At 47.4% G+C, this 25,145-nt stretch overlaps 1 protein-coding gene across 2 annotated transcripts; it reads left to right on the top strand.

Annotated features, from left to right (window-relative positions):
* The first annotated feature begins 178 nt into the window (after positions 1-178).
* Positions 179-25,120, top strand: Tm6sf1 (transmembrane 6 superfamily member 1). 2 transcript variants are annotated; one of them, XM_021166344.2, is made up of 10 exons: positions 179-612; positions 4,162-4,265; positions 6,178-6,275; positions 9,656-9,759; positions 11,727-11,809; positions 12,373-12,494; positions 14,815-14,919; positions 16,753-16,845; positions 17,003-17,122; positions 24,269-25,120. In XM_021166344.2, the coding sequence occupies exons 1-10, from the start codon at positions 521-523 to the stop codon at positions 24,458-24,460; spliced, it is 1,113 nt and encodes a 370-aa protein (XP_021022003.1). In that variant the 5' UTR covers positions 179-520; the 3' UTR covers positions 24,461-25,120. The 2 variants fall into 2 exon arrangements, with proteins under 2 accessions (XP_021022003.1, XP_085697717.1); XM_085841591.1 differs by lacking the exons at positions 179-612; positions 4,162-4,265; positions 9,656-9,759.
* Positions 25,121-25,145: the final 25 nt, after the last annotated feature.

Genomic DNA, 25,145 nt, shown 5'->3' with positions numbered 1-25,145 from the left:
GTGTAGGGAGGGGGTGCGGAGGGGTGGGGAGGCACAGTGTTGTTCCCAAGGTTCCAGGAGCATCTGTCCCCACAGGTCTCTGAGCCGATCTCGCGGGCCTGCAGACTCTGACACCCTCAGATCTGGCTCCACCCTCTGCTGGCCCTTGGCTCAGCCCAGCTCCGTTCCAGCTCGAGGATGCCCAGCTCCCATCTGTGACCCGCGTCCTTCGCCGGGTCCCTCCTTTCCCCATTAAAGCAAGCGTCCTGGGGCGCTTGTCTTCTCGCGGTGGCTGCTGAGCCCTTGCGTTTGTTAGCAGGAGCCGGGTGGGGACGCCTCTGGGGATTGTACAGCGGCCCTAGAGCACCCGGGTGGTGCCTTTCTCTGTGCGCGCCGGGCAGCTACGGGCGACGGGGACGCGCAGAGGAGACGCGGCCGGGGGCCGCCTGGAAGGGCAGCGGCGAGGGGCGCGGAGCCGCCGGAAGCTGGGGCGGGGGCCCCTGGCGCGATGCGGTGAAAGAAGAGCGACCCGGAGGTAGCAATGAGTGCCTCTGCGGCCACGGGGGTTTTTGTGCTGTCCCTCTCAGCCATCCCGGTCACCTACATCTTCAACCACCTGGCGGCCCAGCACGAGTGAGTGAGCGCGCGCGGGGTAGACAAGCGCCCGCAACTTTTCCGCGGGCTTGGGACCGCGGCTTTGGGACTGGGTAGCGTCCAGAAACGCCACGCCCGCAGCATGAGGGAGGCACCAGGGTCACCCGGCCCTAGGTCCTCAACTGGGCTAGGGCAGTTCAAGGTCTGAGAGCTCGGCGCCTGCTCTTTGCCAGTACTGGGTGGGTAGCTGATAATTACCAAGGTCAATACCGAAATGCCCCTGCCTCCGAGGCTCTCAGACACTAGAGGGATGCAGAGCAACACGGAAGGCACGAACCGCCTTATTTGAAAGGAACGCTTTCCATGTATGGACTTTCACATACTTACCATTTTTTTTAATTTTAGAAACTGTTGTGAGCGGCTAACAGAAATAACTATGGCTTTCTGAGCCTGGCTTTGCTACTAACAGGGTGATCTGGCTTTAGTGTTCTGGTCTGTCTTTGCACCTCAAGGATCTTGTGGGAACTTTGTGCAAGGGCTCTGTGAAAGGGATAGAGGTTCGATGCTGGCCAGGAGCAAAGGTTCAGTGATCAGTTTAATGCTAAGGAAACGGGTGGAACCGAAGAATTCTGTAAGGGCTCTGGGTCCCAGTCTTGGCTTTCAGTTCTCTAAAGGGATCACTGACTGACGAGCCCCCATGGGCAGCGGAAGGCCTGGGTGGTCACTGGAAAGGCGCCAGCGGTGGCTCTGCTGGAGTTGATTGTGGGCTGCTGGAGGAGGAAGTAACTGGCCGACTGTGTTTTTCATAGCAGTTGGTGCTAAGGAAATTGCATCAATCTATACCCTGCAGCCTGCGCCAGACCGCCAGACTGCTAGCGGAGTGAGCACGCAGTCAGTGGTTCTCTCTCACTGCTGCGGTCACCTCATCCAGACGGCATGAGTGAGCACTGCGACGCTCCCTTAGGCATAGCCTGCCCCTGTGCTTGGCCTTTGGTGCATCTCCTGAAGCAGCAGCTCTGAGCAGTCAGATGTTTTGTGCCTGTCAACAGAGCATAGGGACCTAGGCTCCTAAAGTAATACCATTCATTGTACACTTCTGTGCTTGGAGCCCTTGCTGAACAGGCCAGGGATGTCTGAGGAGCCATGCATTAAAACAGACACTATCAGATATATAGGGTAGCATGCAATGAAGACAACAGAGCAGGGCATAGGGAAGGGGGTGAGCGTGGTAGGGGAAGGAAGTGGATGTGACGGACAGGCATTTGCAGGAAGAGCAATTTAGGAAGGGCTGCTACTGCTGCTGCTGCTGCTGGTGGTGAGGATTTGATGACATATTACTGTGTATTACTTACTGATCAGTGCTGAGTCCTGGAGTGGACTCGTTCCAGCCACACACACACACACACCCATCTTCCTGCACGGTTGTACCTGCAGGCTAAATGCCAGCAGCCCATAACACCTCCCTTATAGCACTTCACTTTCTCCTTCCTACAGTCTCCTTTCTTGGTAAGTCTCAGAGCTACTCTAGTGTCCGTGTCCTCCTCTGAGCTCTCTGGTGCTGGCTTACTCTGACACAGCCAATGGCAAAGGCTCCCTCCTGCTTGAGCCCCTTCACATCTCTGAGCCTCCGGCTCCCCCACTCCCACCCCCAGCGTTGACTGTCGTAGATCTTTAGCACCTGCTCCACCTTCTTGCCTCCTTCTTCCTTCCTCCCCATTGCTGATTGCTGAAGACACGCTTAGCTTGACAGCCCCTAGTAAATGAAACGGTCACTTCTTCATTTCTGCATCCTCCCACTGAATCAGGGACTTCTGCTTTGAGCCCCCTCAGCCTCATGACTCACTTTTCCCACAGAGTTCCTTCCTGTGGTCAGAGCTCACCTTCCCAGGCTGCAGCCTGTCTTGATACTGCTCTGCCCAGTCCAGTGCCTTGTGTGTAGCAGGCATTCAGTTACACTTGACTTTCTTAACTTGGGCTTCTGGTTCCCCAGGGTCTTTTATGAAACTCTGAGAAACAGCATGATCAGATAAGTTGAAGGGTCAGGAAAGGGTTTAGGGGGGCGGGTCTCACAGTGCACCCACCTATGTTCAGTAATGGTGAGATCTGGGGACAGAACCTTGCAGGTGTTCTCGGGTATATGTGAGCTAGGTAAGGAAGGGGGAGGGCTAACCTGGTGTTTGTTGGGAGAACAGCCTAGGAAGGGCTGTTTGGCAGTCCAGAGGATTCACCAAAGAGCCCCAGTAGCTTTTCCCACCATTCAAGGATAACAACCATGGCCTTCAAAGCTCTGCTTGCCCATCACCTGCAATCCCACTTAGACCTCTTTCTGTCTGTCTTGGGCATGTGTTGTTTTCCCTAGAGGGTCTCCAAGAACAGACCTGGGAGGAAGAAATGACCTACTGCCCCAGTTTCTCTTCATTTGTCTTCCTCCCTCAGAGATAGGGAGCATGAGAGGACAGCTTGAACTAATTCATGCTGCCTGCCATATCCCATCAGTGCCCAGCCCCGTGAGCAGGCTAGCTGTGAGCTCAGTCTTTGGTGTCCAGGGAGAGCCCTGTCTCCTGACCAGTACCCGCCTCTGGGCTCATCCTTCACACCTTGTCACATGGCTCACCCAACTGCTCCTCTCCTCCCTGGATGGATATCTTAGAGCAGCATCACGCTTGTGACCCATGACAGGTTCTCCTTCCTCTGCTTTGGACCCTTGTGAGAAGTCTGGAGAAGGCACTGCTGTGAGGCATCAGAAACCTCTATTTTTAGCTCTCCCAGAGACCCAGCCTCCTTCTCATGATATTAGAGAACTAACTCATCCTACATCCTAAGGCTCTTTCACCTACCACCCCTCCACCCACTCTCCACGTAAATGGGTACATTTACCTGCCCATCATCTCCCCTTCCATTCTGTTCATCCCCCCTTTCTTCCTCGTTCCCAGAGGCATGGGATGAGGTTATCTGGAGATCTCAGAGTGCAGGCCATGGTGTGGAGACCTACCGGCTAAGGATCAGAGCTTGTAGCGTCTCTGAGTGGCAGTGGAGGGAGAGTGGGTGGTATACACCAGGGTGACAGGGAGAACCAGGCAGGTATTTACAAGATAAGTCTCTCCATGTAGACAGAGACCTCTCTTGTTCATCTGGAATCTCTCTGAGGTCAGTAAAGGTACCTGACACATGGGGAAGCACAGCTCTCTCCCTGGAGGGCATGCGCAATCATAAGGAACTCAGTGTGAGGGTTTATGGCTGGCCCAGGGGAGGTGGCAGACCCGGTGCTTAGGCTCATTAGCTTCCAGGGAGATGGGTTAGAGAAACAGGAGGGCAGAGGCAGCTAGGCCGCTGCCATATTAGGGATGAGGGAGGATGAGGAAGAAACAGGTGCACAGGGTGGGTGGGAAGGAGAAACTAATGAGCTGGGTTTCTGGTCCTGAGAGTCACGGGGTCGAGACCCAGATCAGCGGGCTGCGGATAAAACGAACTGACTTTTCAATGCGGTTGAGGCTGGATTCCAGGAGCCTTCTACAGCCACAGCCAGGAAATTCCAGGCGCCATTGTTTATTGTGATTGCTGACCGCCTCCCTGCTCTGGTCCTCACAGTTCCTGGACCATTGTTGGGGTTGCTGCCCTCATCCTGCTCCTGGTGGCCCTTTTGGCTCGGGTCCTTGTCAGAAGAAAACCACCGAGGGACCCTCTGTTCTACGGTAGGTAGGCTTCCTCGGAGGGGAAGGGTTTGTATCCACTCTGTGGCAGGAAGCCGGGCACTGGGTCTGAATACCTTCTGGGCTGTGACTGCTCTGAGCCCACAGAAAGCGGAAGTGGAGGGCTGTTCCGGAGAAGGCTCTTCCCTCTCAGCTCCCCTTCTAGGCGGTGGTGTCTTCTTTCTAAATAGAGTTCTGCTGGAGAGTGACTGGCAGGGCCAGGCGGGCCTCCTCCCTGCACTCTGTTGAGCCCCCAGCAAGCTCTTACCTCAGCCTCCTGGCTGGGCTTTCTGCCTTCAACTGGCAGCTGGCATGTGGCATTGAATTTAGTGTACGGTGTCTCAGTCCACACCCGCGGTTCCCACCCTTCCAAATGCTGAGACCCTTAAATACTCGTGTGGTGACCCCCAACCATAAAATTATTTGTTGCTTCTTCATAGCTGTATTTTGCTATTGTTATGAATCATAATGCAAGTATCTGTGTTTTCCAATGGTCCTAAGTGAGCCACAAAGGGTTGCAACTCACAGGTTTCTCCCTGTTTGAACACACACAAAGCTGACCCTTAGAGAAACCATATACCTCTCATGTCTAGCTGCACCTCTCTATGTCAGCACGGGTCCTTATCCCTGTCCCACCCCTAAACCCTACAGGCCCAGACCAGTCCCCCTCTGCTGTCTATCCTTCTTCTCTCCCTCCCCCAGAGAGCCCACACTTAACCTACTGATGCAGTCCCCCGTCCTTGAGGCAGAGCAACCACTCTTGTGTCCTCAGTTCTGTTAGAGCCTGGAGGACCCTTTGACCTTGAGGTCAAGCCTTGGACAATGTTCCTCATCTACTAGGAGGCTTTGTCGCTGTCACCTCTAAGACAGTATCTACCCCTCCATGGCTCAGCAGCTGCTAATGGGTTTTCCAGGAGACACGCTGGCTACTCACCTGGGAGTCAGCAGGAAGTAGCCATGGGCCTGCCTCAGTGGAGTCTGGTGAAACACTCTCAGGGATGCCTCACTTCTGATGGCTTCCCACCATTGTAGCTGTCCCACGATTTTTGCTTTTCTATAGCTTTCCAGTTCACCAACTGGGTTTTCTACAGCCCCTTCCACGGGCTCAGACATCAGTTCATTATAACCTGGAAATGCAGTTTTCTTTCTAGACTCAGAGGCCCTGAGTGGGCTCCCCAGCTGTTAAAAAGCTCTGGTCCGCAGCTGGTGGGCGCTCATAGTCTTAGTTAGGGATCTTACACAACTGGCTGGATTCCTCAGACACCGCAGCTCGTCTCCTGCATCTCCAGCCATACCATCTCATGTGCATTTTAATCCCAGCACACGGGAGGCAGAGGCAGGCGGATTTCTGAGTTCGAGGCCAGCCTGGTCTACAAAGTGAGTTCTAGAACAGCCAGGGCTATACAGAGAAACCCTGTCTCAAAGAAACAAAATCAAAAAACAAAAACAAAAACCTCACTGCCTTTCTTCTGAAAGCGGTTGGCTGTCACATATCAGCCACCTGTCACGAGGACCTCCAGGAGGGACATACTCTTAATAGTCCTGCATCCCACACTGGGATGACCCATCTTTTCTAGACTACCGAGGGCCTCTTTGACTGCCTGGTCACAGGCACAGCTCCTGCTGCCCAAGTGGGATGTGGGTTTCACTCGAAGCTAATGAGCATAGTGGGGTCGCCTGGCAAACTCTTCTGGGACACCGTGATTGTCTCCCTGACATGAGTTCCCTCAGCGAGAGCCTCGGATAGGTATGCAGAGGTCCAGGACAACGGGTAAATGCTCAGCCAGTGTGAAGCAGACACAGCCTGCTTCTCTGTGTAGATGACGCCCACAGAATCCTCTGGAACACCTGGTGGATGCCCCGTCCTGGTTGTCTCCTACGGCACGCATTTTCAGCTCTCCTTCCTTTGCTCTAGTGTATGCGGTGTTTGGATTTACCAGCGTGGTGAACCTTATCATAGGCTTGGAGCAAGATGGCATCATTGATGGATTCATGACGCACTACTTGAGAGAGGTACGCTGGCTGCTCAAGGGTCGCTCAATGAGTGGGTGGCTCAAATGCAGGCTGCTGTTGGAGTGTTTCCTCAGTCACCAAGCAGGCAGATGGAAAGCCAGCCACAGAAAACAGAGGCCCGGGAGACCACTCTCCCTTCACAGCGCCTTCACTCCAGAACCATGGTGTGAGCTAGCGTTTCCCTTTAAGTGAAGAACTCCTCATGGATTTAGTATTTGGGTTTCTGTTACTGGGTTGTAATCTCAGGGGGTCCCTAACCAGCTTACCCGTAATCAGGATACCTCTCTCTGTTTGCCCTGCACTGCCTCTGGCTAGCTCTATGCCCTCGTTGTAATCTCAGCATTTGGGAAGCTAAGGCAGGAGGATTGCTGCAAGTCTGAGGGCAGTCTGACAACATGGGGAGTTCTAGGCCAGTGTGGACTACAGTGTGAGACCCTGTATCAAAAGTAATGATAATAATAATAATATCAAGGTACTTACTTAAGCGTTTGGAAGTCCCTACCAACCAAATCATAGCACTCGAGGAAACTTGTCTTGTTTTCTAATTTAGAGTGGGCTGAATCCAGTCCCAGAGTGGCCAAGTGACTTGCTTAAGGTCATATGGAGAGAAAGGCACAGAGATGAAAAGTGTTGTCTATTATCTTTCTGTGCTTCAAATGATGGGGAGTTTATATGTCTCCCCAGGAGTGTGTGAGAGGAGAGTTTGAACCAGGGAAGAAGGCAAGTTTGTGGGCATGGAGCCATGCCATGAGGTGGGACATCCCTAAGGTGGCTTCTGCAAGGCCAACGAGGGCATAGAGCTAGCCAGAGGCAGTGCAGGGCAAACAGAGAGAGGACTGAGTTTCAGGGATTGGGATTTGGGGGTCGAGTTGGGGTGGTGAGTGATGGAGAGGACCGCTGGGGAGGACCTCCTGGTTCCTGCTTTGAGGTTTATTAGAATGCTGGAATTACTATGCTGGAGGCTTGAGGAGCCAAGTTCTGTGGAGAGTCGTTGAATCGAACCTTGTCTCCTGCCTTTAAAGTTCACTGTCCGGGGCTGGAGAGATGGCTCAGTGGTTAGAGCACTGACCTCTTCCAGAGTTCCTGAGTTCAATTCCCAGCAACCACATGGTGGTTCACAACCATCTGTAATGGGATCTGATGCCCTCTTCAGGTGTGTCTGAAGATAGCGACAGTGTGCTCACATATATAAAAATGAAGACATCTTTAAAAAAAAAAAAGAGTTCACTGTTCAATATGAAGGGAGGACAACCTTGCCCTGGGTGTGATGGCAGAGACACACTCTCTATGACAAAGGCACACTCTCCACACAGATGGATGGGCTCTGGGACTGGCCAGGGGGGCCTCTTTGAATTGCTGTTGTTTCCACAGAATTTCTGAATGGCCATGGGAGAGGACCACACACACACACACACACACACACACACACACACACACACACGTCTGCATGGTGAAAGGAAGGGAAAGGCCTCCCTTCTATGGCAAAGGGAAAGCTTGGGCTAAGGTCTGGAGAGCAGGCCCAGTGTCTAGGGCCTTCCTAGGGGGGCTAGGAATGTTTGCAGAGTGATGCAGAGTTCGTCTGGGAATGTGTGGAGTTTTGAGTGCTTGAAGGACATCTACCAGTGCCTCAGATGGCGGGTCTGGGCGGGTCTGGACCTTTAAAAAATGGAGATTCAGGAGCTACCCAAATATAGTTGAAACTAAGAAGAGAATTGCTCACACTGGCAGTGATGAAGAGATGCTCAAACTCTGGAGACTGGTCAGAAGGGGAGGAGCTTTGGAAATGGACCATAGTCGGCAGACAGAGGCAGAAGGGAAGCCCAGAGAGGGGCCAATGGGTCCAGAGGAGGGGTCTTTAGGAGGGAGGCTTCTGTTCAGGGGCAAGATATCTACCTGGTGAGGTTGACAAGAAACGGGGCAAATAGGTACAAGAAAGGAAACTGGGGTGCAACAGTGGTAAGACCTGAGGACCGAGTAGAAGAGATGGGGCTTTGACCCACAGGCTTGTGGGCCCGCAATGGGAGTGTGGGAAGTGGGGAGAGGTGATGCCCATTTGGAAATGTAGCCGTGGTTCTATGCGTGATTCTGAAGGCCTACTGTGATGAAGAGGGAAGATCGCCTGAGCTGACAGCACAGACATCACATTGGTGAGATTTGTCCAAAGTCTGCACAGCAGAGCTTGGAGCTGCCTGAGCCCTGTGTGGAGAGGCCAGGAAGGGATTGGCTGAAGGGAGAGGCAGTTGGAGCTTGGTTGAAGGAGTTCAGGTGAGTTTGAAGGGCCCACGGGGGTCCGTCAAGCTCTCGGAGGAGGCCAGTGCTGGCTCGCAGAGTTGAGTGTGTAGGTAGGAATGACTGGAGCCATGAAATAAGTTGGAATTTGGCAGTCAGAATGCCAAGGTGAGAGAAAAGGGCAGCCAGGCTTTGGGGCTAGAGTTTGGGTGTGGCTTCCTCCCCCATTGTGATTGAATTTGATTTGACTTTAGGCAAAAGGCTGCTTTCCTTACCCCAGGGGAACCACAGCTTTTCAGAGAATGCCTGCTTGGATGTTTGGCACAGTTTGGCTGCTCAGACCTTTCCTAGTTAGAGAAAGGACTGCAGGTATATTAGGGATACATTAGAAGCAATCTTGGGAGGGTACTAACCTGGGAGAAGGAAGAGAGAAAACACCATCGGAGAACCCAAGTCCCGTGAGGGGACCCGGAAACATGACTACCTGGGGGAGGGAAGCATACATAGTTCATCATATAATCTTGTGTTCATGAGACAAAAAATATCTCAGAAATGTGGTTCAGTGTTAGCTATGTGACCTCAGGCAAGTCTTAAAAGCCTTTGAAACATGTTTCCTCCTCTCAGGACAGTCAGTCCTGACCAACCCACAAGCCTGTTTCGGAAGGCTAAATAACGGGTAGGTAGGAAGCTGAGCTCAGGGCTGCCTGTGTGTACCCACGGAATTGGGCCCAAGCAGCTCCTCACTTACTGCCCAGCCCACAAGAGCAGCATGAGTGGTTACGGCCAGCAGGTGGCACCAGTGAGCAAGGCCTTCCTGGGCTGCCCCTCTGTGCGAAGGCCAAGCACCTGCAGGCTCAGGTTTGGCCTTGCTCCAGCTGGCTGGGATTGCCCACACAGCCATCTGATGCCTTTGTGTTGTTGTACAAACCTTTGCTGAGCCATCAGATGCCAATCTGTCAGGGATTCTCTTGTCTGGCGCCATGGCAGACCCTGGTTTTGGCAGCCCCAGGGTAAAGACATATTTTCACAGTCCTACCAACTGCATGGAGGCTGTTTCATCTCAGCGAACGAACAGCATTTAGCTCTGTTGTTTTATTTGCAATGTAAAGATCCGAGTCTTCCTTCACATGTCTTTTTAATGCTTTCCTTAGGGTGAACCGTATCTGAACACGGCCTATGGGCACATGATCTGCTACTGGGATGGCTCTGTTCATTACCTGATGTACCTGGTGATGGTGGCCGCCATAGCCTGGGAGTAAGTTAGCTCTCCTGGCTGTGCTATCCTTTGCAACTCATAAGGGGTATGTAAGGACAGTGCATGCACAGAGGCGAATACGCGAGGGCACGCCAGGGCGAGAATGGATGAGCTGAACAAAGCTGTATTTCCCTGAATCACTGGTTTGTTTTGTTTTGTTTTATTGCTTTTTGGGTTTTTTTTTTTTTTTTTTTTTTTTTTTTTGTGGCAGCTCAGGCAGAATCTCTCTTGGTGTGGTGGCTCACACTTATATCCCAGCACTCAGGAGGCAGAGGCAGGCAGATCTGTGAGTTCAAGGCCAGCCTGGTCTACAGAGTGAGTTCCAGGCTAGGGCTACACAGTGAGACCCTGTCTCAACAAATGAACGAACACACAACAACAACAAAACTCGTGTGTGTGTGTGTGTGTGTGTTTGCTATGATAGGCATGTGGAGGTTAATTTACACAAGGCTGGGGTCTCTCCTTGCACCCTGGAGACCTAACTTAGGTTGGCAGCTCGGCAGCAGATGCCTTTACCCACTGAGCCACCTTGTTGGTTCACCATCTTATAGTTAGAGGTAGGGTCTCTCGCTGAGGTAGGAGCTCGCCATTTTGGCTAGGTTGGCTGGCCAGCAAGCCCCTGGGGTCTTCCTTGTCTCTGCCCTCCCCCTGGTGCACACCACCAATCTCGGCTTTTCATTTGGGTGCTAGGGATCTGAACTCGGGTTCACAAGGAGCCAAAGTCAAACACGTTGTACTTCCATGGTTCTTCTGATCTCAGGTCAGGTGTGGCCCCAGGGCTTGGGAAATTGCACACCGACTTGGGTTACCCCTCAAATCTTTGTGGCTGGCCCCTCTGGGAGCATGACTGTGTTATTAAAGAAATGAGGGAAGATTTTGTGACAGTTGCTGTTTTGGGGTACCAGTACCCCTTGCTGTGACAAGCTAGCTGTATCTCACAGCACATGGGCTCTTTGGGGGAACTCCTGCAGCAGAATTCCTTGCATCACACGAACTGCAAAAGTAACCGCAGCTTTGGCTGGATTCTCACTCTCTGTCCACTATGGCTTCCATGGCTTCTTTTGGGCCCAGGAGGCAGGCTTTGCCTATGGACTCTTTCCAAACAGCCCGAGCTTCCCCAGCCTCCGTGTGGCCTGAGGTTAGAGAAGGTCTTTCAATTCTGTCCCTGGGAGGCTGCAGTGTGCCCCATGAGCTGACCCCCACTTCCTGTGTCATGCTTCACCTTGGTCTTGTCTGTCTTCCTGTGGCATTCTGAGACTAGTCATTGGCCTGGCTCCATTAGGGGCTGCAGCAGAGCAGAAAATGCACAGTGCTCACCACCCTGTCCCCTCCTTTTGGATTCCTCTCAGCCTCTGGTGTGGTGTTGTTTCTGGGTTATCAGTTGAAGGGACATCTGGCCATCACTGAGATTAGAGCAGCCCCTATAGAACACAGGGACATCCCACTATCCTCACCTCTGGGGCTTTACCCCAAACTCGGTTGCCACAGAAAGTCCACTTTATACCCCAGCACTCAGGTGTGAGGGCAGGCACCTGGAGCCCCAGTGCTGGGTGCAGTGAGGAGAAAAGAGGATCGGGGATTGCTGTCCGGCCACTTAGCTGAATTGGCCAGAGCTCCAGGCTCAGTGAGAAACCCTGTCTCAAAAAATAAGGTGGCGAGTGATTGAGAAGAGAACCTGACAGAGCCTTCTGGTCTCTACACACACATGGAGAGGCCTACACATACATGTGCACACACACACACTACATGGTTTTGTGAATGAGTGCACAAAGCTACAAAGGACACAAAGGCGGCTCTGTACTGTGTCACTTCTCAAAGTGATGCTTGATCGTCAGGGTTTCTTGGGCTTATCATTTGATTTGGTGAGTTTCTAGTCTTGTGCCTCCATAGCTAGAATGAAAGATAAATTTAGGATCATCCTTGGAGTGTTAAGACAAGTGCACTGTATCAAAAATGTCTTGTTGTAGGGAAAACTACAGAACCATTGGCCTATACTGGGTTGGATCCATTATAATGAGCATCGTGGTTTTTGTGCCTGGAAACATCGTAGGTAAGAACCCTGCTCTAACGGTCACTTTGTTGTCAGCGTCTGTCTGCTTTTCGATAACGGGTTTTTAGAGGAGTTGTTTTTAAAAACATTGTAATAGAATAATTCCAATATTTTGAAAACAATTTGGCAAAGTTGTTCCTATCCCCCTCGGTGCTCTGGCCTGTTAGGAAGTGCTTCCTGGCCACTTTCAGACGCGTGCGTGCACTGAGCTTAGCTGAACAACTGGCACTGGTGCACGGAGAGTGCTTACAGCGCTGAGTATCGAGCTTACCCCTCACACACTCCGAGAGCTCATGCTAAATGCACTGGGACAGTAAGAGTCTTCCAGGCTGAAGTAAGAGATGGCATAGGATGTGCAAAGCCTTAGGACATATGTGCTATACATGTTTTTTAATGTATCTGGGGCATCACTCTTACAAACATCTCATGACTTTTCTTACCTAATACAAATATTGCCTGGTTCATAGTGAAATTGTGTAATTTGGGATGGAAGGTTGTATGCAGTATGTAATGCAGTGAACACACATTTATTTGACTGTCTTTTCCTCTTTCTTTTGAAATAGGAAAGTATGGGACACGGATTTGCCCTGCATTTTTCTTAAGCATACCATATACGTGTCTTCCGGTCTGGGCTGGCTTCAGAATCTATAATCAACCACCAGAAAACTATAATTATCCCTCAAAGGTGATTTTATTACATTTAGATTTATCCAGTGTGAAGATTTCAGTGCTGGCGTGTGAACTCAGGCTAGCTCTCCAGCAGCTGGTATGTCTTACTTGTTCTCAACCTCACAGGGCGCACTCACATCTCCTGGGAGGAGAGGCGCATCTGGGGCTGTACTGATGGCCTGGCATTTGCTTCCATCTTCTGTAACATGGCCGACAGTCTGCTTCTGCAGACTGGACGGCCCGAGCCCATCCAGGCCACACACTTCTGGGGACTTCCTTTGCAGGGAATTGCCTCCGTTCCTGTTACCCTCCTGTGTTGGTGTGACAGGTGAAGTTCAGAGCATGTGACAGGTGAAGTTCAGAGCATGTGACAGGTGAAGTTCAGAGCATGTGCTTTCCTTGTGGCTGAGCACCTGATACATTCTTAAGTAATATCATTTACTGCTGAGGGTTCAAGGTGATCCACATGGCCATAGGATCTGTTCCCCGGGGACGCTGGCCCCTGGACAGGGGTTGCAGGAGCACACCTGAGGCCCCTCCCTTCCATTCACTGCTGAGACGGTCTGGGCGAAGTAAGGCTAGCCCTCCAGGGTTGGTTAAACCTAGTGATTTCTTTCTAACTTTCTCTTCCGTTTATACACGAGATCCTTGGGTAAGGTCCTTTTAGATCTGCACTACTAGTTAGAGTACAATTACTGACCTTACAAAGCCATTTTAGCTTTAAATGTATTATTTTTGAGGCAGGGTCTCACTATGTAGCTGGCCTTAAACTCTGTGTAAACCAGGCTGGCCTCAAGATCACAGAGATCTACCTGTCTCTGTCTCTTGAGTTCTGGCTTTAAAAGTGTGCACCACCACACCCGGCCCAAGTTATTTTTACAAAAAGAAATCATTAAATGCCAGCACTCGGGAGGCAGAGGCAGGCAGATCTCTGAGCTCGAGGCCAGCCTGGTCTACAAAGTGAGTTCCAGGACAGCCAGGGCTACATAGAGAAACCCTGTCTCAAAAAACCAAAAGAAAAAAAAAATGCTGTTTTAGGAGAGTGTTGGGGATAAAGTCATGGCCACCTGTGTGCTGAACCGGTTTCCATCTCGCTCCATGTACATTCTAACTTACACAGTTAGTTTGTAAATATTTAGATACTGCTATTCTAACTTACACAGTTAGTTTGTAAATATTTAGATACCGCTGAGTAAACTCAGGCCAACAGCAGCTACACTCATCTGTCTCTGAGGAGCGAGTGGGTGTTAAAGGGAAAAGTAAACAGAAACCCTGTGGCCCTGGCTCCATGGCCCTGAGGGGTCTCCTCATCAGGTTGTGAACACTGTCTGCATAACAAGAGACACAGAGCCATTCCAGTTGTTAGTTCAATGCTAAAGCACAGCTGATAAGAACTAAAAACTCAGAGCAAACAAAGCCAACTCAGAAGCACTCTGCAAAGGAGTTTAACCAGGCTTCCAGCCCAGCCCCATCAGGGCCTTTCCTGAGACAGTCGTGGTGCAGACACCACAGAGATGTCTTTGCCAGCCTGTTCTCCATCACAGGAAGCATCCCGGTAAAAACTGCCCAGTATCTTGCAGTGGGAGGACAAGTGGCTTCCTTAAGGTGTTCTCAGTTTTTAATCATGGGGGTGGGGGGAGGGGGGGGATGTGCTCACAGGCAGTTATTCAGTGAATGCAAAACTGTTTGTATTCTAAGTCCTGGTTTTCAAAAAGGTTACATGTGAGTATATGTATATACATATAAATGTATAGGAACGTATGAGACAGGCATGGTGGCACACATGACATCTAATCTTAGCAATTGGGAGGTGGAGACAGGATGATCATGAATTTGAGGCTGACCTGAGCTACCCAGGGAGTCTATCTCAGCTACATAATTGAGATCCTGTCTTAAAAAAAAAAACCCAAAAAACAAAAACAAAACCAACCAATCAACCAACCAAACCTGACCATCAACCCACCAGCTGACCAGCCAACCAAAGAGCACCACAGATGAGGGGGACTGTGCGCAGTGTGGCAGCTTATGGTTTACTGTCTAAAACTTCATTTTTCAAATGAACATAGCTAACCTTTAAAATCATAAAATCATGTAGTTTCAAGAAAAAAAAAATATGGACTAAAGCTGGAAGGGCCCCACATCACCTGGCTCAGCACCTCCATCCCCAGAGGAAGGGATGCGCGGGACGAGGAGACTCTCATGCCGTTCAGTGCCAGTGGGCTATGATGTGAACTGTGCATCTTCTAGACTCAGTATTCATATCCTGGCATGCAGTGTTTCAGACTTGTCTCTGGCTTTGGGACAAGTTTGTTCTCTGGTGGCAAACTCTATTTCAGGTTCTTCAAGAAGCCCAAGCAAAGACCCTGCTGAGAAGACCGTTTGACTTAGTGTTGGCTGTGTGTCTTTTCTTGGCAACTGGATTTTGCCTGTTCAGAGGCTTGGTAAGCATGATGTCAAGCAACAATATACTATTCCAAACAGGAAAAAAACCTCTCTCTTCCCCTCTCTCTGTCTCTCTTGTCTCTCTGTCTCTGCCTCTGTGTGTGTAAAATCAAACTGACAAACTTCTGCTCCTGCCACAGTCTGGAGCTCTGCACTCCTTCCTGCTTGCCCTCAGGGCCCCCCTGCCCCACCTGATTCCACGCAGGAAATGTCTCATCCTGGGCTATCTCATCTGTCTTCCTTTGGGCCCTCAGGTCAAGCTCTGTCTAGAAGTATTTTAGTCACCTGACAAATTAGTATTAGAATCTTATTCTTTTGTTTCCTCTTTTTATCTCTTTCCGATGTAAAGGCGACCATCCTGGGTCAGAGTGATCCCCTAAGACCTCAATTCACCTGTGGTCCAGAGTGTCCACGTGCTCTCAAGAGTGGGGCCCCTGATCCTCACCTGTGCAGGGTCACTGCTAAGGGTATTGCTGACGTAGGCTCAGGTTTGGAGTCTGATAACATGAAGGCCTCACGAGCTTTTTGGTTTTGTTTTCTTTTTCTCTTTGCCCTTTATCATTTTTGCACATAGTAAGTACTCAATACAATTGTTGTGGTCTTAATTCATTAGTGATTATTCACTCTGACCCAGCTTTATAACTTATTCTTAGAAGAAATATTTACTATCTCAGAATTATTTGCTATTCATATTCAGCTTCAACAGTTACCAATTAGTCTAAACTCACTGGTGTTGGCACAAGTTGAGAACAAGCCATAGAACCTTTTTGCCAAGTTCAAACCTAAGAGACATCCTTCCATGCCCTTTTCCTCTTGCCCCTGAGAGAGATGTGTTCTTGCATACTGGGTGGGGCTTTTGCAGATGAGAATTTGGGCAGAGGCCCAAATCCACTGCCAGCATGTAATCTACATTGTTATCGAGGTGGAAAATTTCATGTACAGCCAAGGATATGAAGAATGGTGCCTGAGGGAGAAGTGTCTCAGGAATGTGCCAAAGACTTTTCTGTGGCCTGGTGTTCAGTGCCAGGACTGAATCTGCTCTCTGCCCTTTTACAAAGTGGGCAGAGGGGGGCTTCACACAAGGACCCAGCTTTCTTTTCTTTTCTTTTTAAATAGATTTATTTATTTATTTTTATGTATATGAGTACACTGTAGCTGTACAGATGGTTTTGAGCCTTCATGTGGTTGTTGGGAATTGTATTTAGGACCTCTGCTCTCTCCAGCCCAAAGATTTATTTATTATTATACATAAGTACACTGTAGCTGTCTTCAGACTCACCAGAAGAGGGCATCAGATCTCATTACAGATGGTTGTGAGCCACCACCATGTGGTTGCTGAGATTTGAACTCAGGACCTTCAGAAAAGCAGTCACTACTCTTACCCGCTGAGCCATCTCGCCAGACCAGGACCCAGCTTTCAAAGCAATCCTTACTGCCTCCAGGGGCCATATGCTCTTTGAGGCACTGGAGAGAGGTGGATACTATCTTTGAATCTTGCAAAGCATAGAACAGTTTTGTACAGAATCCTTCTTTTTCTTCCTGTCGAGGCTTGTTGGCCGCCCCAGCCGCCATGCTTTAGCTCACTACACCTAGGTGCAGAAGCTGTGACTATCCATCTCAAAGCCCTTCTCCACTGTTAACCTAGGCTTAGTCATTTAGAGAGGTCTGAACATTTCTTGCATATTTCTCTTTTCCCTTTACTGGTGAGCCTATAAAGACACATGATTTATGTTGAAAACCGAAGCAGCTTATGACTAAAGCTGGCACACGGCCTTATCAGCAAACTGAAGAACCAGACAAGACTATTTATAATGAGCTCACTTTGTCCTTAGATTGCTTTGGATTGCCCAGCTGAGCTCTGCCGACTCTACACGCAGTTTCAAGAGCCCTACCTAAAGGACCCTGCTGCTTATCCTAAGATTCAGGTCAAGTAGTTATAATTTGTCTAAAGTTAATTCTCTTATTTTAAATGGGAATAGGAATTAGCATTTTTATCTTGGAAAATATTTCATGTTTTTGCTTTTTGTGAAGGTCAAGCTGTTAATTTGTCTTTTCTTCCTTTTTTTTTTTTTTTTAACACAGATGCTGGCATACATGTTCTATTCCATCCCTTACTTTGTGATTGCACTTTATGGCTTAGTGGTCCCTGGATGCTCATGGATGCCTGATATAACGCTGGTCCATGCTGGAGGTCTAGCTCAGGTACTAAGACTATTCCCTGGGGGGAAAGTTCTTTAGTTCTCTAGCTTTTATTGGGTTTATGTAACCCATTTCTGCTTGGTGTCTGAGTAAGAAATTGCCTTCTAGTGTGTTGGAAGGCATTTCTGCTACACACACACACACACACACACACACACACACACACACTTACTTTAAATCTAATGATACCACCTTGTAGATGTGGTTAGATGGTGAAATTAAGGGTTTTCTGGAGTCACAAGAGTACCAAGCAGCACTGCTGTGTAATAGAATTGTTTCCCAAACTATGGACATAATGATTACTGATGAGTTCAGAGCTGTAACTCTTAAGCTGTCTACTCTAGCTAAATGATGAGTCCAGAGCTCTCCTACACAACGCTCAGCAGAACCAAGAAGGCTGGTTCTGTTTCTGCAAAGCTGAGCCTTCCTGGTCCCTCACCCTGGCACCTGACAAGTTCCTGCCTGACAGCAGGTGTTTAATGAAAGAAACTCTGACCTGGAAATGAGATTGGGGTCCACCCAGAAGCAAAGCACAGTTAATTAAACACTCATGGTACAGTAACCATGATGGCAGAAAGATCCCAGAGTTCATAGGGTTGAAAAACAGAGTACTCATGGGGTCAGTGGATTAAATACTTCCTAGGGTACTTAATTAGAATATTCATAGAAAAAAATAGATAATGCTTGCAGAAGAAACACCACTTTGCTCTCCTTGGTCAGTCTCTGAATACCTTATCCTCAAGGCCTTGGCTTGGGCTTTAATTTCATCATCTTCAAGGCCTTACAGCTTATAACTGTAAGCTGGTGACAGTCTCTTCAGCCTTGAGTGCTAACTCCTAAATTTAACTCCCAATTTAATAATCTCATTTGGATGTCTTACTAGCTCACCAGATTTTTTTTTTTGATGTATTTTGAGAAACTTCTGGTGTCTTTGTAATGGAAGAGTTTTTAAGCACAGCTGCAAATCAAGTATCAATCTAGACAAGAAAACATATTTTTCTGTTTGATGCAGAGTCTTGCTTTGTAGCCCAGACTAGCCTTAAACTCACGATTTGCAATCTCCTACCTTGTCCAGGGAGCATGGCAAATGCAGAGACTCAAATAGGACTCTCCGTCTCACCATTTCTCCTGTTGTCCATTGTCTTTGTAAATAGCCTGAGCTTGCATTGGCCAACTCAAGCCAAAACCTGGAATCTTCTAAATTCATTTCATGTATATGGTGTTTTGCCTGCATGTCTATCTATGCACCATTTGTGGACCTGTGGAAGCTAGAACAGGAACCTTCTCACCTGGACCTGGAGTTCCAGATGGCAGTGAGTCACCATGTGGGTGCTGGGAATTGAATTCCAGTCCTCTTAAGAACAGCCAGTTCTCTTAAACATTGAGCCCTCTCTCCAGAACCTGGAATACTTCTTTCTACAGCCCTTCTTCCCCTCACCCGCTACGTATAAGCCAATCTCAGGTCAAGTCTGTTGTTTCCAGTGTGAGCCTGTTGCCACTATGCTAGTCCGAGCGTCTAACCTCCTGTTTTGTTTTACTTGCCTGTGTGAGGGTAGGCTACATGCTCTGTGGTAGTAACGAAGTAAACATGTGTTTACTAGGGCCAGTGGAGTCAGCTCATGCAAAGATCACAGGAAAGTTTTCATGGGCCAGATTTTGCAATTTAGCTGCAGGGAAGGCTGGCAAATGTGATCTTAGTTCTCTGAAGCAATGGTATAACTAATGGACGGAACATCTGTGTTCTTATTTAAATGAATTCCCCTTCAAAGATGAGGTACAGCATCACCAAATGACATGTAAGGCTAAATTCTTCTGTTCAGTTCTAAACCTCATATCCACGGTATCATCTCCTCCTTCCCCTGCAAGCAATAAGGTGAGGCAGTGCCCAACAGCACAAAGTAAGCCCTGTGTGTGGTATCAGGGAGCAGAACCACTGTAGGGCAAGCATAGTGGTGGGAGGCAGCAGTTTTTGAGTGCTGAATGGGACTTCACTAAGTTGAACTGCTTCAGGAAACAACAGATGGATAGCATTTAGGTATGGAAGCAGGTGGTCGGGGCAGACTTAGCTGTAGCTTTTGTCTCCTTGGCTTGGTTCCCCTTTTCATTTGTACCCTCTAGGGCAAAGGAGGCACACTTACCTCACTCTCTCCAGCCAGTCCAACAGCTAACTATGCTTTGATTCAGGTGGACATCCTCTACATGCCACTGCCACCACCCAAGATAGGATTCTGAGTGTCCTCAGCTAAGGTGGCAAAGGACAGGTATGCAGCCTGGTCAGTCTCAGGGGATAACTCGAGAACTAGACATAAGAACTGAAACGCACATGTGCAGTTATGTGGAAGAATCACATGGCCAAGACAGGAGGTTTAGGAAGGCCTAACCTAGAGGCAAATAGGTTTAGAGCCTACAGCAAGACTAACCGTTCTGTGGACGAGGCTTAGTCTGCAAGTGGGTCGCTGTGACTCCAAACAGGTGGCCCTGGGAAGGGCAGCATGGGCTGTAGGCCTGGCAGAGGTAGTAGCTCAGCCAGACTTAAAGCTTTTCAGCAGATCTTTTGGGCTTATCTATCATAGTCCAGTTTGACAAGATAGACTGAAGTCACTCTTGCTGTTGAGTACAGATCCAGGACATCTCCCAACAGATCTCCCAACAGATCAACCCACATGGCATGGTGCAGAGATTGTATGTTCAACATCCTCCTAGTTTGGGCTTTAATATCTACTTATTGTGTTCAGCTTCTGTAAAAGTTAGAAATGATGCTACAACAAAGCAATGCACATACTGAAGCGTACTTAGGAAATGCCCCACCTGTTATGAGGGTATACTTGTGGCAGAAAGGATCTCTGTAACCTTGACCAGCATCCCCTAGTTTCTAAAACTGTTGCCTAATTCAGACACTTCACACACGTGTGCTCCTACTGACACCCTCAGACCTTTCTGTTTGGTCCCCAGCACCACCAGCGTCCAGGCTGGTCGTGTGACCTTCCGGCTCCAGCCTCCTGTGCAGGAATCACAAACACAAACCACCATGTTAACTCCTAAGGCACTACAATTGAATAAGAAAAATTCCCAATATTTTCTTATTTAGGTCACTGGAAGACACACTGGGTGATTATTGGTTATTGGGTCTTTGATTTCAGACTGTGTTAGGAACCTCTCAAGTCTGTTCTCTTCAGAAAATATAAGCTTAGTCAACATTTTAAAATAAAAACCAGGCCAAATTCCACTGGGGACTTATAATAAAATCTCTTTTCATACACAGCTTGCTATAGGACTAAAGTTGTAAGACTAAGGAGAGATATGGCAGAGCTTACCAACTCGCTTACCAGTGCTTCCTCTCGCCTGGCGCAGCCAGCTCTTAGGGATGTGCAGAACTAACCAACTTAAGAGATGTATGTTGAGGCCTGTGATTGTAATCAGTACTGAACAAAACTTTTTACACTTTTCTTATTTCCAAAAGGACAGTACAACTGTGTATACTGCATGTACACTGTTTGGCTCTATGAGTCATTTAATGTAACACGTGCACAAAGATGTACAGAAGACACAAACATGTTTTATAAAAAGGGACTTGAGGCTCCAAAGATTTTGACATATATGGGATTTCCCAAGGTCCCGGAACCAATCCTCCTTGGATCCCAAAGGCTGACTGACTGCACACTGTTAGAATCTAAGTTAATATAATTAACAGCAGGAGCTGATCAAGTTCCTCGTTGTTTCTAGGTAATTCAGTAAATTCAGCTAAAGCAACGTCTGTTACTTTCTCTTCCGTCAAGCTGCTGAGGATTAAATAGGGTTCTAAGTCCAGAGCCAATGACAGTGCCTGACATGTAAAAGCCATGCGACTCCTATTTATAATTACTATTAATACAGATTCCCAGAAAGAACTGAGAGAAGAATGCTTTCTCACTGAGATAAATTTTTTTACAATTTAAGCGAAGTGTATCCCACATATACTGACCTAAAAAAACCTAGACAAAAGCTTAGGGGCAGGTTCCCGGTGGGCATTCAGTAAGCCCATGCTGACTGGGGCCAGCTGAGTCTGGTGACATCCCTTCCCATGCACTGTCCACCCCACCCCCACCCGCTATGCTGGGATCCACAGGTACATCTGTGGACAGTCTAGTTGAAAAGAGTTGATCTTCCTTGAGTTAAGCTTTGTAACATTTTTCCTTCAGGGAAACCTTTTAGGAAGCCCCCAGGTTACCAATCTCCCCTCTGCTTGGGTGCTTCATTACCAAGCTCCTTTAGTGGTGACATTTTGACCTTGGGTTTTACTTTCTTACATGCTTCTCCTTTGATAGAGGAGTTAAAAGGTCAGACAGGTATCTAACTGAGCTTTGTGAGCCTAACCCTTCCCTGCTGGGGTGGACCTTTCACCTGGCTTGTGGTGGAGCTATGACCCAATCGTGCCAGAACCGCCAACCCCATGCTGTGGGGCATCTGCTTGCAGTGCATGAAGTCCAGCAGAGGGCTACAGGGTTTGCCCTCTTAACATCCACCTGGACATGTAAGGCTCACTTCGTTTTGGAGCCAGGATTGTGACTGGGGGGTGGGGGGTGGGGGGGTGGGAAAGATAATATGGGGGGGTCATCCTTTCCTAATTTTCTCTATAAACACAGGAAAGGGAGCTATTACAATTTAGCTTTTGCTTACTTTCATTACTATGTTCTAAACATCCAATCGGACCCAAACAAAACAAACAAACAACCCAAAAGCCAAAAACAAGTATCTCTTATTTCTACTAGGTAGAAAACTTAGAATTGAGTCAAAGGGAAATGACTAGATGTGTCAGCCACATCACTGAGTTTTATAGTTATCATAATTGAGATGTGGAATTTAGCAGCACACAGTACCTTCCTCCCTCAACTCCAGCAGGGTTCCCAGCAGAGTTCTAGGCCCTGCAGGGAAGCAGGTGTGGTGGGTATTGCGGTTCAGTAAGCGTGGGAAAGGAACCCCGAGCAGCTGCCATCAGAGGAAGCTGCAGGTGTGGGCCCACTCAGCTGCCACAAACACACCCGTGGCAGCGCCAGGAGCGGCACACAACTGGTTTCACGTTTCTTTTCTCATGGGCACACACCTTTTGGTAAAGAATGTTATGATCTTCACCCCTTATTAATAATTCTGAGTGTAATGTCCTCCTCCTCCTCCTACTGCTATAGCAAAAATGCTTTCAAGATTCTTTTTGTATTCTGACAGTCACAAGGCCATTGTTGTTGAATGTTTATTGAACTCTAGCAACGTGATAGGTGCCACACAAAACATTAGACACAGTATCTGCCCAGTGGGCGTACAATCTAATCTAAGGACGCATCATTTTTTGAATGTTGTCATGAGCTTCCTGTTCACGAGAATGAGGTATTAACTGCACTGTTCAGTGCAGAGGAGGGTCCACACAATCACTGACCTTTCATGCAGGTTTACCTATGTAGGCACACCCAGCTGCTCATGTTACTTATTCTTGGGAATTGTGGGTAGTATTTTTCTGTCATTTTATGGTGAGCACAATAATCTATAAGGATAGAATCACTAAACCCACAAATATGACAAAACCAGGCTTCAAAACTGGCCTCTAGTCCAGAAGAAAATTGTTGTATGTTCAGAAAGACAGCTAAAGCAGGACCCAGAGAACAAGTGTCAGGAGCCAAGGCTTCTGCCAGAGTCCCCAGACTGTCCACAGCAGTGTCTCCTCTGGGCAGCTTCCAAAGTGCCCTTTATTCTCAAGGTCTTTGTCTGTGTAGCCCTGAGATGCAATCATTTGCTGGGCCTTTGGCTATGTGCCCTAGGGAGTTGTCTGCGGGCAGAACCTTCTCAGTGCCCGAGGAGGCTCACAGTGTGGGTAAGCCACTTGTTGGTCCTTGTCAACACACATCAGGAATTTAATTTTTATTTCCAGAGTAGTAAAAACATATTAGAAGTATCCGGAATATATCAGTAATTTATAAATTGTAGCCCATTAAAATATCTGCCATTTATACAAATTCCTAAACATGCTCTTTTCTTTGCCAAGGTCACATCAAATGGCAAGTAGCACTTTTATCTGTTAGCACTTAGGTCTCTCAATTGATCATATAGAAGGTAACTCTACATTAAGAACACACTCTCTAGTGATTCACTGTTACTTCTGTCTCTTTAGATTGCAGGATCCTTTATCATCTCACTCTGATCATAGTATACTGATAATCTGCCATTTAAATACATTTAAATCTTTAGTCTTTATTTCTGTGTATCTTGAATTTCAGGCAAACATAAAAGTGCAGACTTGGGGTTTGCATTTTATAATAACAAGTTTTCTGAGAAAAATACTCTGTTGGTTTTTAATTCTGCTATGGCCTGTATTACTTTTCTAATAGTTTTTCTCTGTGCTTATGAAAAGTACAAAACACAAATGAGCCAAGCAAAATTCAACTGGCACATTCTGAATAGTTTATAAACTATTCCATATAAACAGAGGGAGCCCTTGCTGTTCTGTTCTGAAACTTCAAACATGCTGACCAGTCACAATTCTAAGTAGATTTCAGTCTGATTTGGAAAGGCTGCCTGTGTATATATTTGCCATTTTATAATCATATTGCTATCCACAGCCAAGCTATTAACAAGCTTACCTTACAAACAACCATAGTGCTATTAAGTTACATAAAACCAAACACATGAATGAATAAGCAGTACATGTGATGGGCTCTGAGCGTTGGTCTGAGACCCTCAGTGCTTCTCTCTAAAGTAGCTCCTTATACTAATTACAGCTTAAATGTTAAAACTCAACTTCATTTGTAATTCAAACCCAATTTGTGAGACCTTGCTAAGTGTCTATATCGTGTTCCTAAGATTCAAATTAGAAAAAGGGGGTTTGTTGTTGTTGTTGTTGAATTGAACCAGTACTATTTGTTATTTGGCACTGGGTAGGTTAAAACCACACAACTGGAATGATAAAATCACACTTTAAGAAGGATACATTATTTGAATACTTATATCAAGAACCACCTTAAATTTAGTGAAAGATTATATATTAAGACTGGATTACCTAGAGGTATTTTGCCTTTAAAACAGGTTTTGAGGGCACATGGTCTGAATGAGACACTCAGAATTCATATTAATCCAAGTGAACAGAGCTCATCCTTACTGCTTTTTGTTTTGTTTTAATATAAACAGGCTCAGTTTTCTCACATTGGTGCGTCCCTTCATGCTAGAACTGCTTATGTCTACAGAGTCCCCGAAGAAGCGAAAATCTTTTTTCTAGCACTAAACATAGCATATGGAGTTCTTCCTCAGCTCTTGGCCTACCGTTGTACCTACAATCCCGAGTTCTTCCTAAGAACTAAGGCAGATGAGAAGTTGGAATAAACATACCTCATGTTCTCTCTGACCTGTTAATGGGACTGGCGCTCTCCTATATCCCCTCCATACAGGAATATTCACAAGAACACACTTGCTCTGCAGCATACATGTGAGTGAAACTAATGGTAGTGTATGGGTATATTCTCAGTTTGAAAGAAAATTAAAGTTGAGAAACAGCTTGTTTAAGGAAATATATCAACATTTGTCTGTGAATGTGACCATTGATCTTAGCATTGTTTGCACATAGTATGTGTGAAAATTACAACTCTAGTGCCTACAAAAAGCATAAAGATGAAACTATTCAGAAGTAATTAACCATACTCACTATGCATAAGAAATAATTCAAAATAGCAATTGATGGTTGGAGAAATGGCTTCATATGAAGTGTATGAGTTGTTGACAATCTTATTATAAATGCCAGATCATCACAATATTTTTAAATTGATTCAAGTGTTTTCACAAGGAAAGCATATTATTTATTGCCGTTTTAAAAATTGCTGTCAAAACTTCTATTGTGAATTTGAATAGCTAAGATGACACAAATCAACTTTATTAGTTGCCTTAATGAACACTTGTTTTATTGGTGGTTGGCTGATAATATTTCTCTTGTGTTTCTGTGTATACCTTCAATAAAATTATTTTTGGTGTTTATGAAGATAAACTTTATTAATTTTGAAGCATTTTATATATA

The sequence above is a fragment of the Mus caroli genome, unplaced genomic scaffold (genome assembly GCF_978045245.1).
Source record: "Mus caroli unplaced genomic scaffold, Mus_caroli_1 scaffold_8, whole genome shotgun sequence".
Taxonomy (NCBI): Eukaryota; Metazoa; Chordata; class Mammalia; order Rodentia; family Muridae; genus Mus; species Mus caroli.
This window is presented reverse-complemented; position numbering and strand designations above follow the sequence as displayed.

Excerpts from the sequence above, each read along its gene's own strand:
- Tm6sf1 (XM_021166344.2), top strand. The coding sequence starts at position 521 with ATGAGTGCCTCTGCGGCCACGGGGGTTTTTGTGCTGTCCCTCTCAGCC. Across the intron at positions 11,810-12,372 it reads TGTGCCTGGAAACATCGTAG|GAAAGTATGGGACACGGATT; the intron begins GTAAGAACCCTG and ends CTTTTGAAATAG. Across the intron at positions 16,846-17,002 it reads CTGCTTATCCTAAGATTCAG|ATGCTGGCATACATGTTCTA; the intron begins GTCAAGTAGTTA and ends TTTTTAACACAG.